The 12,207-nt window shown below is 48.5% G+C and overlaps 1 protein-coding gene across 1 annotated transcript; it reads left to right on the plus strand.

Moving 5' to 3' along the window:
- Positions 1–121: 121 nt before the first annotated feature.
- dnajc9 (DnaJ (Hsp40) homolog, subfamily C, member 9) lies at positions 122–9,733 on the plus strand. Its single transcript, XM_068020375.1, has 5 exons — positions 122–331; positions 3,074–3,214; positions 5,420–5,674; positions 7,323–7,409; positions 7,948–9,733. The coding sequence occupies exons 1-5, from the start codon at positions 122–124 to the stop codon at positions 8,062–8,064; spliced, it is 810 nt and encodes a 269-aa protein (XP_067876476.1). The 3' UTR covers positions 8,065–9,733.
- The last annotated feature ends 2,474 nt before the right edge of the window (positions 9,734–12,207 follow it).

Consider the following 12,207-nt stretch of genomic DNA (forward strand, 5'->3'; position numbering starts at 1 on the left):
TAACTCGGCACTGTGGTTTCAGAGACAGATGTCACTGGGAGTAAAATCATAAAATGCTGGAAATACTCAGCAGGTCAGGCAGCGTCTGTGGAAAGAGAAACAGAGCTAATATTTCAGGTGGATGTATCAGATCTCCATCCAGAAATGTGGAGTAATTTATTACTCCAACAACCGCCTGAAAGGTTCTGGATCCGCAGCTGTTGAAGACACTTGGATGATCGGGTCATCTCTCTGGAATGCTCATGCCCGCTTGTCGCGTGTTTGTGTACAGTTTATAGAAAATTTTGACCAGAGTCCCATAACAGTGGACTGGACTCCAGCCTGTATTGTGGTAAAGGAACACAGCTTTCATGTTAACTCAAACTGTTAGTGAAGTCACTCCACAAACAGTTACACACTAATTTAGTACAATGAGGTTTATAAAAATTTGGCTGAAATTTGCTGTCTATGATTTATGTGGAATTGTCCTCCACTGGTAGAGTTCCTAAACCCCAGCCCATTAGAGACCAAAGTGGCAATCTGTGTGTGGAGCCGGAGGACATAGGTGAGGTTTTAAATGATTACCTTTCATCTGTGTTCACTATGGCGAAGGATGATGTAGAGATCAGGGAGGGGGATTGTGATATACTTGAACATATTAGCATTGAAAGGGAGGAAGTATTAGCTATTTTAGCGGGCTTAAAAGTGGATAAATCCCCAGGCCCAGATGAGATGTATTTTTTGAGGTGGTGACAAAATGCGTAAATGAGGGTAAAGCAGTTGATGTAGTCTATATGGACTTTTGATAAGGTCCCGCATGGGAGATTGGTTAAGAAGGTAAGAGCCCATGGGATCCAGGGCAATTTGGCAAATTGGATCCAACATTGGCTTAGTGGCAGGAGGCAGAGGGTGATGGTCGAGGGTTGTTAATGTGAGTGGAAGCCTGTGACCAGTGGTGTACCTCAGGGATTGGTGCTGGGACCCTTGCTGTTTGTAGTGTACGTTAATGATTTAGTCGTGGCTATAGGAGGTATGATCAGTAAGTTGGCAGATGACATGAAAATTGGTGGTGTCGTAAATAGTGAGGAGGAAAGCCTTGGATTACAGGATATAGATGGGCTGGTAAGATTGGCAGAACAGTGGCAAATGGAATTTAATCCTGAGAAGTGTGAGGTGATGCATTTTGAGATCCAACAAGGCAAGGGAATATACAATGGATGGTAGGACCCTAGGAAGTACAGAGGGTCAGAGGGACCTTGGTGTACTTGTCCATAGATCACTGAAGGCAGCAGCATAGGTAGATAAGGTAGTTAGGAAGGCATATGGGATACTTGCATTTATCAGCCGAGGCATAGAATATAAGAACAGGGAGGTTATGGTGGAGCTGTAAAAAATGCTAGTTAGGCCACAGCTGGAGTACTTTGTACAGTTTTGGTGGTCACACTATAGGAAGGATGTGATTGCACTGGAGAGGGTGCAGACAGGATTCACCAGGACATTGCCTGGGCTGGAGCATTTCAGCTATGAAAAGAGACTGAAAAGGTTAGGGTTATTTTCCTTAGAGCAGAGAAGGCTGAGGAGGGACATGATTGAGGTATACAAAATTATGAGGGACATTGGTAGGTTAGATAGGAAGAAACTTTTTCCCTTAGTGGAGGGGTCAATAACCAGGGGGCACAGATTTAAGGTAAAGTGCAGGAGGTTTAGAGTGGATTTGAGGAAAACTTTTTTCACCCAGAGGGTGTTTGGAATCTGGAACACACTGCCTGAAGAGGTGGTAGAGGCAGGAACCCTCACAACATTTGAGAAGTATTTAGATGAGCACTTGAAACGCCATAGCATACAAGGCTATGGGACAAGTGCTGGAAAATGGGATTAGAATAGATAGGTGCTTGATGGCCGGCACAGACACGATGGACCGAAGGGCCTGTTTTTGTGCTGTCTCACTCTGACAAATCCTCCATTGTTACCCCTCCCAGAGCCCTAAACCCCAGACTGAAATAAAAGAACAAAGAACAGTACAGCACAGGAACAGGCCATTCGGCCCTCCAAGCCTGCGCCGATCTTGATGCCTGTCTAAACTGAAACCTGCACTTCCAGGATCCGTATCCCTCTATTCCCATCCTATTCATGTCATTGTCAAGATGCCTCTTAAACATCGCTATCGTACCTGCTTCCACCACCTCCCTCGGCAGCAAGTTCCAGGCACTCACCACCCTCTGCGTAAAGAACTTGCCTCGCACATCCCCTCTAAACTTTGCCCCTCGCACCTTGAACCTATGTCCCCTAGTAACTGACTCTTCCACCCTGGGAAAAAGCTTCTGACTATCCACTCTGTCCATGCCGCTCATAACTTTGTAAACCTGTATCATGTCACCCCTCCACCTCCGTCGTTCCAGTGAAAACAATCCGAGTTTATCCAACCTCTTTTCATAGCTAATGCCCTCCAGACCAGGCAACATCCTGGTAAACCTCTTCTGTACCCTCTCCAAAGCCTCCACATCCTTCTGGTAGTGTGGCGACCAGAATTGTACGCAATATTCCAAGTGTGGCTTAACTAAGGTTCTGTACAGCTGCAGCATGACTTGCCTATTTTTATACTCTATGCCCCGACTGATGAAGGCAAACATGCCGTCCGTATGTTCAGAGAAATACCCCATAGTTACCCCTTCCAAACCCTAAACTCCAGACTGGTTCAGACAGCAAATGTCAATTGACTGTTGACATCATAGAGACCAATTATGTAATCCTGATCTTTGCATTTTCCAGTTGCTGTCTCAAGTCAGACACCACCTCAGCTCCCAATTGAGCAGAGTGAGTCAATTCAGCAGTTGCAGCCATGATTTGGTCATTCCAATGGACAATGCATGGTGTGGGTGAAGCAGAAGGGCAGGGTCAAGCTGTGCTGCGATTGGCTCTTGGTGTTGGGACTAATGTGGAGAGTAACAACTGGAGGGTTGTTGGCACCTGTTGAATCTGACACAGCTAAAGAATGTGGTCAAAGTGGGGGACAATCCCTTGGGAATGTACTTTCTAATGCCTCTGAGTCCAATTATCACTTACATGGGGTATTTTCTGCTTGTACTTCTGACAGATCCTGGGTAAAGTGTATGCTGTGCTGAGTGACGGGGAGCAGCGTGGAGTGTATGATGAGCAAGGTATAGTGGATGAAGAAACAGATGTCCTAAAAAAGGATCGTGACTGGGAGGAGTACTGGAGACTGCTCTTTAAGAAGGTACCAGCAAAGATGACACTGGATAGAGACCCAGGGATCTTCACAGACACTATGTATACAAGCAGCAATGACTAGTGTTGAACTATAATACGAGGTCTGTTACGATATGAGCACTCAGTACTCAGGTCGCACTGCATGGAGTCCTGGCCACTGAGATTGTTGAGCACAGAGGTTGTGCAGGGAGCAGCCATGTGGCTGATCCCTCATGTTTGAGATCTAAGTTAAGAGGAAGGGCTTAAAAAATCTTGAGCTTTTTAGCCTTGAAAGGAGGCATCTGAGATTCTTCATTATAGTTTGTGATACAGCCAAGGCTGTAGCCTATTTGGATTAGTTTCTTGAGACTTCAGGATATACAGGGCCGTGTTGGTCTCGGCTTTCCACGTTCATATCTCCCCCTTCCACTTGGTCACATTGACATTCCAGCTCTTGCTCGATTTAAGGCGCCCCAGTGTTTTTTTTTTGAGTTCAATGTCTGGAGGGAGTTGTTCTGAGGGACCCATGTTCTGAGATCATTGGCATTTTCTGCCATTTCATTGCACGTTGGCATTTTGGGATACAAGATTTTGAGAGGCAATTCTTTTTGGATTTCAGTCCACACTGCGTGTCGAGGAACATAATCCTGTACTTAACTGTACATCATACTGATATCATCTCTTGAGAGGCAGTGTGCCGGGAGGGGCATTGCAGAGGGGAGGAGTGAGGAGGGGTGGTGAGGGGGTGGAGGGACCCTGGTGCGGCGGGGTGGGGGCAGTGGAGGGGGACTGGTACGGCGGGGAGGGGGCAGTGGAGGGGGACTGGTGCAGCGGGGAGGGGGCAGTGGAGGGGGACTGGTGCGGCGGGGAGGGGGCAGTGGAGGGGGACTGGTGCGGCGGGGAGGGGGCAGTGGAGGGGGACTGGTGCGGCGGGGAGGGGGCAGTGGAGGGGGACTGGTACGGCGGGGAGGGGGCAGTGGAGGGGGACTGGTGCGGCGGGGAGGGGGCAGTGGAGGGGGACTGGTGCGGCGGGGAGGGGGCAGTGGAGGGGGACTGGTGCGGCGGGGAGGGGGCAGTGGAGGGGGACTGGTACGGCGGGGAGGGGGCAGTGGAGGGGGCTGGTGCGGCGGGGAGGGGGCAGTGGAGGGGGCTGGTGCGGCGGGGAGGGGGCAGTGGAGGGGGCTGGTGCGGCGGGGAGGGGGCAGTGGAGGGGGCTGGTGCGGCGGGGAGGGGGCTGGTGCGGCGGGGAGGAGGCAGTGGAGGGGGCTGGTGCGGCGGGGAGGGGAGGTGGCTGGTGCGGCGTGGAGGGGGCTGGTGCGGCGTGGAGGGGGCTGGTGCGGCGTGGAGGGGGCTGGTGACAGTTGTTTGCTGGTTTGGTAAAATGCCTTCGGTAGGTTAGTGATGTTCAAGATGCTATAAAATGCAAGTTGTTGTTCATTCTGGATTGGATGATCCCTGTATCCAGTGGGGTCTGTGTGGGACCTGGGTTGGCTGATTCCTTTAGGGGATGCGGTAGCGTAGTGGTAATATCACTGGATTAGTAATCCAGAGCCCAGACGAATGCTCTGGGAACATGTGTTCGAATCCCACCACAGCAGATGGTGAAATTTCAATCCAATTAACAATCTGGAATTAAAAAGCTGGTTTAACAATGACTATGAAACTGTTGTCGATTGTTGTAAAAACCCATCTGGTTCACTAATGTCCTTTAGGGAAGGAAATCTGCCGTCCTTACCTGGTCTGGCCTACATGTGACTCCAGACCCACAGCAATGTGGTTGACGTTTAACGGCCCTCTGAAATGGCCCAGCAAGCCACTCGGCTCAAGGGCAATTCGGGATGGGCAATAAATGCTGGCCTATCAAGCGAGGCCCACATCCCTCAAACGAATAAAAAAGTGGGGTTTATGTGGGGTTTGGGTTGGCTGATTGCTGTATCTATTTTGAGCATGTTATTCCTGCTGTGGTGGTATGTTAGTTTTCCTGTGGATACCTGACACCATCTTTGAGACTTTAGAAAGGATCCTTAGAGATGTTGCTCTCCATAGTTACATTTGCAAAACTATCTGTCTATGCAGAGAAAAACGTGTATATCATGTCATCTGAATCCCTTGATACTTGTGACTGGATTCTAGATATCTCTACTGTGGACTTGCATGCCCTCATACAGGATTTGTTGCTTTGTCATGGGCTCATTTTCATGTGTGACCCAAATGATGTTTGCGTTGTGTCCAGGTTACAGTTGCTGACATTAAGGACTTTGAAGATAAGTACAAAGGATCTGAAGAGGAGACGGCAGATATAAAACAGGCATATCTGGATTTTGAGGGGGACATGGATGGCATCATGGAGTCGGTGTTGTGTTCCACATCTGGGGATGAGTCACGGATACGAACCATCCTGGAGGTGGCCATTGAGGCACAAGAGCTCCCAGTTTACACTGTATTTACCAAGGAGAGCACAAACAAACAGAGAGCCCGCAAAAGGAGGGTAAGCAAACTTGTTTATTCTCAATCCACTCACCTATATAGTAAAATGTTTTATCTCAACCATTGTACTGTAGAGCTGAGACATCGCATCTCGGCTCTCATTGGTCCAACGTGTTTCATCAAAACATCTGTTGACCACTGAAGTAGGAGGTGAGGTAGAGACACGATTAATGGGTGGGTGTATAAAAAATGACATCCGCTGTTCGAATGTAAAAGCAAAATGCTGCAGATGCTGGAAATCCGAAAAAAGAGAGTGCTGGGGATACGCAGCATGTCAGGCAGCATCTGTAGAGAAAGAAACAGTTATCGTTTCAGGTCTGTGACCTTTGCACTGTTTTAACCCTTGGTGTCACACACAGAATCTGCAGTCCTGAATATCAGGATGCAAAATATTACATTTCAGGGCCTGGAGTTTGCACTAAGTTATGCTGATTTTCTCAGCAGAAATCCCTTGAAATTGGCCAAAGTAGCTCAAAAGATTGTAGAATTTTAAACACGCATTATGTTTAGTGGCAATTGAGTTTCTGCAATCTTTTGTGCTGGTTTAAAAAGCATTGTGCTAAAAACTGGCCCCGCCTCCAGAGTAAATGAATCACCATGATGGTTTTTTGTTAATGGCACTCCTTTGCAGGCCTCAGAGGAGGCTTTTCAAATTAAACTGAATTTTTAGGCGTAAGGACACTAATAGGCATATTTTAGAGATTGAACAAAATGTTTGATTTTCTGGGAAGCTGTACTATATTTGTCATTTTCAGCAGTTTGAAATTGGGTTACTCACAGGTGGTGAATTGACACTGATTTAAAATGCTTATTTTTTTTATGATTCCATTTTTAGCTGTATTAATCCAACAGCACTGAGTTACCACTCTTAAAAGACATGAAAGAATACTCTTTAACGAACAATCTTTGGAAAAAAATTATCCGCTTAAATGCTGTCCAATTGCACTGCTTCGAGGCAGATTTTATGTTTGCTGATATGTGAGTGAGATGGAGCAGAAAATCGAGGGTGAAAACTCATCTCCAAACGGACGGAATTTGTTCTCTGATCACAGATTGTGCCCAAAGCGGTTTGGGGCAAATTTTGCTTTACATTGACCCTGGCAGACATCTGGGCACAAAGCTGAAGGGTGCGCCAGGGGCCATGATGCTGGGTCTACATCCCTTTACATTCCCCTCTGGGTTCCCCAGGGGTGGTGTTTTGAATGCTTACAGCCAGGGCTGGACCAAACATTCATAGTACAGGCAGTGCTGAGAGTAGCCAACTCTTAATCCCTACTCGAATCAGAGGACCGAACAAACAGTAGCAGGAAGATGGAGACAGGAAAAGGAAGAGTCTTTTTGTTCTGTACATCCCCAGCTGCATCTTTGGGGTGGGGTAGCTGCAAGCTGCTGAATTTGAACAGTTCCACCATTGACAGCCTAGACATGCAGCAGTGTCTGGATTTGCATCCTGTAACTCGACTGTACTGAGAGCTAAGCCTGTGCCTGGTGTGTGGCCTGAATTGGATGGGGTGAGGGTGAGCTGTTTTGGAGCAGCCCTGTATCTGGACTGTGGACTCAGTGGGCTGCTGGGGTACAGGAGTCAGTGTAATGATGGTGTTGCAGGTGGACTATTATCCATGTCACTAACCAGCACCTCTTCACATCAGGGTGACCGAGAGGCTAAAGAAGCAGAAGCAGTGAGACAGGAGCTGGGACTGGAGGATGGGAGTGACTCCCTCAAAACACTGATCCAGGTGAGTGAGCCAGCAGGTAGTGTTCGCAACACTGAGACCCCAGTAACGCTGATGAAGTATCCATTTGTGATCACGCTGAGATTGGTGACCTATAATTGCCACCTGACCATACAGTATTCTGTTGATTTTTCTCTCCTGTTGAAAGCCCTTTGATTCTGCCCAAATTAGCCTGGGTGATAAGTATACACATGATTGTCACAACATCGGCTCACCATTTGGTTCCAATAGGCTGCCCAGCACCAGTCACTGAACAGCATTCTGGAGCTCGTTCCCTGGGTAATGTGCCAATTCCTCAGCTGGTGACACACTTTATAGTGGCCCAAGTTCTGTCCAAGCTCAGATTGGCATAGCTGATTGCCCCTCCCTGCCCCCCTCGGCACTCTTCCCTGCCTCCCATCAGTTGTCCATTCTTCCCTTCCCAGTGTGTTGCTTGTAAATTTCACCTGGTTTGAGAGGAATTATCCTGGTTACTTTGGGAAAGCATCGAGTTTGGGTGAGAGCTGTGATTCAGTTGCTGATTGGCTTGTTGTATCTACAGAAAAAGCAGAAGGACCGGGAGAAGCAGATGGACAGTTTTTTGGCGGCGATGGAAGCCAAGTACTGTGCAAATTCCCACAAAGGTGGGAAGAAAGCTGCCAAGAAGGGAAAGAAGTAAAAAAAAAATCCAACTTGGAGGGCGCCACACTCACAGGTGGATCAGCAGATGTCGGGATATTGGTGTGATCATTCTGCTCTGACTTGGACAATTGATCTGGGGGTCTCGCCTTTTTCCTGAAGAATTAATATTGTCCTTTGATTTTGTTGTCTTGTATAAACAATTCTGGTCCCTCCTCTCTTTGGAGTGCACATGCTTGTATGTAACGGGAATGGACAACAGACCAGGTGGCCTTGTTTTGTAGCAATGGTGTGTTTCTGGGAAATAGTTATTTTTGGATCATCTTTTGAAGCACATTGAGAGCACCTTTCAGTTTAATGAAAGTATCAATTTGAAGTGTTAGCTCATCTAGCCTTTTAATCAAAGTCCCCACTTTTTTAAATCACAAATGTAACCCTCCCATGTTACTATTTTGAAAAGCAGTTCTTCACACACTGACTCTCGCTGGGGTGCAGTTCCACAGACACTGACTCTCGCTGGGGTGCAGTTCCACAGACACCGACTCTCGCTGGGGTGCAGTTCCACAGACACCGACTCTCGCTGGGGTGCAGTTCCACAGACACCGACTCTCGCTGGGGTGCAGTTCCACAGACACCGACTCTCACTGGGGTGCAGTTCCACAGACACCGACTCTCGCTGGGGTGCAGTTCCACAGACACCGACTCTCGCTGGGGTGCAGTTCCACAGACACCGACTCTCGCTGGGGTGCAGTTCCACAGACACCGACTCTCGCTGGGGTGCAGTTCCACAGACACCGACTCTCGCTGGGGTGCAGTTCCACAGACACCGACTCTCGCTGGGGTGCAGTTCCACAGACACCGACTCTCGCTGGGGTGCAGTTCCACAGACACCGACTCTCGCTGGGGTGCAGTTCCACAGACACCGACTCTCGCTGGGGTGCAGTTCCACAGACACCGACTCTCGCTGGGGTGCAGTTCCACAGACACCGACTCTCGCTGGGGTGCAGTTCCACAGACACCGACTCTCGCTGGGGTGCAGTTCCACAGACACCGACTCTCGCTGGGGTGCAGTTCCACAGACACCGACTCTCACTGGGGTTATGGTTCGCACTGTGGATCTTGCTGTGTGCAAATTAGCTTCTGCAATTCCTATATTGCAACAGTGACTGCATTTTAAAAGAACTTCATTGGCTTTTAAAACTCTTTCGGATGTCTGAAGGTCACAAAAGGTACTACAGAAATGCATGTTTTTTCTTGGGTAAAAGTCTAAACTCCTGCAAATCCATTATTGCTGATGGTGTTAAGAATCTCCAAGGTCATTACTTAAAGTGAAGGATTGAGTCTCCTGGAGTGTTTCCTTCTCGATGGGAGTCTGTTTGTGAATTTTGAAGATGGTTTCCTCGGATTCTTGTCAGCCGTCGACCTAATGGAAGCTGTCAGAAAGGTGCAAACACTCAACAAAGCTAAGGTGTCTAAATTATCCAGTGTATTAAACTATAGCAGGTTATTCCATGCCTGTGATTTACCCACACATGCAGGAGTGCTGGAAACCCCTTTAATCAAGACTTTTCAGATCCTCAGTGACTCTGTCCTTGTAACATTTCCAAATGACCTCACACTTGTGTTGGGTGCAGCAGCATTGGGAATTTGCAGTGTATGTTACAGACTTTTAATTAACTGTTTAGTTTTATTAAATGAATCTTCCCCAATTTTTGGTGTCCTTTCTTACTTTTCACAAGTTTACTGGATGTAATGGGATCACAGTTTTGATTATCTGTGATGGTTGATATCCTGTCACCTTTTAATAGTTGGAGGATTAAGGTAACATTGCTGCACATTGCATCAGTAACTGTTTGGGGAGATGACAGTGCTGCAGGTGACAAGGGAAGTTGACCGTGTGCACTGGGGGCAGGGGGCTGTGTGCACTGGCGGTGCTGGGGGCAGGGGGATCGTGTGCACTGGCGGTGCTGGGGGCAGGGGGATCGTGTGCACTGGCGGTGCTGGGGGCAGGGGGATCGTGTGCACTGGCGGTGCTGGGGGCAGGGGGATCGTGTGCACTGGGGGCGGGGTTTCGTGTGCACTGGGGGCGGGGTTTCGTGTGCACTGGCGGTGCTGTGGACGTAGGCCGTGCATACAGATGTCTCTGGGCTTATCTCAGTTGGGACAATGGTGAGAACTACATTTGTCCCATATTAAGGGGGAGTAAAATCATCCTAGAATTCCCCCAAATTAACACTGAATTAGTGAGGGAGCAGAGAGGGGAAGAGCAGTGAGCTTTATCTCCGCCTGAAGTATTTTCCCACCTTAAATTTCTAAACTTTACTGTGCAATGGGATGAAGATTGTTGGGGAGATTGAAGAGTTACCAGGCTGAGCTCTATCACTGGTTTGGCTGGAGAAGGAACTGTTTTATGGGAGCCACACACTGGAAGGTCCCAGTTTTAGATCCTGGACTCTGCCATTCTGGGCTGGGTCTGCTATAAACTGGCAGTGTCTCTGACAAAGGCTGCACTGATTTAAGTGGTTTTAACAGCCTGAAGGTTGCAGGCGAAAAGGGAGATTGAAGGAAGCAAGAGGTCTCACCCTTTTGAAGTTCTGGGAAGGCGACAGAGTAAGACAAGACAATAACTGTCAATTTGATTTCTGAGGATGTGAGGAGGAGTGTGAGGGACAGTGCAGATCCCATTTGGTATTGAAAGAGAGACTTATAGGAAAGGGGTCTGGTGAGGCACCGCTGTGCTGAATTGTGCCTTTCATATTGTCACGGAATGAGGTGATATTTAGTAGCTTTGGTGGACATCTGATCTTTGCTAGTAGTCTGAAGAGACCACGTCTGTTGACGAGGTCAAAGGCTTTGGTGAGATTTATGAAAGCAACGTAGAGGGGCATCTGTTGTTCATGGCATTTCTCCTGTAGCTGGTGAAGGGAGAACAGCATGTCAATGGTGGATCTCTCTGCTCGAAAGCCGCACTGTGCCTTAGGATAGACACGCTCGGCCAGCTTCTGGAGTCTGTTAAAACGACTTGTCTTGATCACCTCATTCCATGATAATATGAAAGGCACAATTCAGCATAGCGGCGCCTCATCAGACCCCTTTCCTATCCTGAGTGGCGTAAAACAGGGCTGTGTTCTCGCACCTACACTGTTTGGGATCTTCTTCTCCCTGTTGCTCTCACATGCGTTCAAGTCTTCAGAAAAAGGAATTTTCCTCCACACAAGATCAGATGGCAGGTTGTTCAACCTTGCCCGTCTTAGAGTGAAGACCAAAGTAGGGAAGATCCTCATCAGGGAACTCCTCTTTGCTGACGATGCTGCATTAACATCTCACACAGAAGTGTGTCTGCAGAGACTCATCGACAGGATTGCAGCTGCCTGCACCGAATTTGGCCTAACCATCAGCCTCAAGAAAACGAACATCATGGGACAGGACGTCAGAAATGCTCCATCCATTAATATCAGTGACCACGCTCTGGAAGTGTTCACCTACCTAGGCTCAACTATCACCAGTAACCTGTCTCTCGATGCAGAAATCAACAAGCGCATGGGAAAGGCGTCCACTGCTATGTCCAGACTGGCCAAGAGGGTGCGGGAAAATGACGCACTGACACGGAACACAAAAGTTGGAGTGTATCAAGTCTGTGTCCTCAGTACCTTGCTCTACGGCAGCGAGGCCTGGACAATGTATATCAGCCAAGAGCGACGTCTCAACTCATTCCATCTTCGCTGCCTGCACAGAATCCTTGGCATCAGGTGGCAGGACCGTATCTCCAACGCAGAAGTCCTCGAGGCAGCCAACATCCCCAGCATAGACACCCTACTGAGCCAGCGGCACTTGAGATGGCTTGGCCACGTGAGCCGCATGGAAGATGGCAGGATCCCCAAGGGCACATTGTACAGCGAGCTCGTCACTGGTATCAGAACCACCGGCCGTCCATGTCTCCGCTTTAAAGACGTCTGAAAACGCTACATGAAGTCCTGTGACATTGATCACAAGTCGTGGGAGTCAGTTGCCAGCGATCGCCAGAGCTGGCGGACAGCCATAAAGGCGGGGCTAAAGAATGGCGAATCGAAGAGACTTAGCAGTTGGCAGGAAAAAAGACAGAAGTGCAAGGAGAGAACCAACTGTGTAACAGCCCCGGCAATCAATTTTATCTTCAGCACCTGTGGAAGAGTCTGTCATTCTA

The sequence above is a fragment of the Heterodontus francisci genome, chromosome 42 (genome assembly GCF_036365525.1).
Source record: "Heterodontus francisci isolate sHetFra1 chromosome 42, sHetFra1.hap1, whole genome shotgun sequence".
Lineage (NCBI taxonomy): Eukaryota > Metazoa > Chordata > Chondrichthyes > Heterodontiformes > Heterodontidae > Heterodontus > Heterodontus francisci.

Bases quoted from the DNA above. Each gene is read 5' to 3' on its own strand.
- dnajc9 (XM_068020375.1), top strand. From the start codon at position 122: ATGTATCAGATCTCCATCCAGAAATGTGGAGTAATTTATTACTCCAAC. The intron at 332-3,073 runs GTAAAGGAACAC...TACTTCTGACAG, and splicing joins GGACTCCAGCCTGTATTGTG to ATCCTGGGTAAAGTGTATGC. The intron at 5,675-7,322 runs GTAAGCAAACTT...TCTTCACATCAG, and splicing joins AGAGAGCCCGCAAAAGGAGG to GGTGACCGAGAGGCTAAAGA.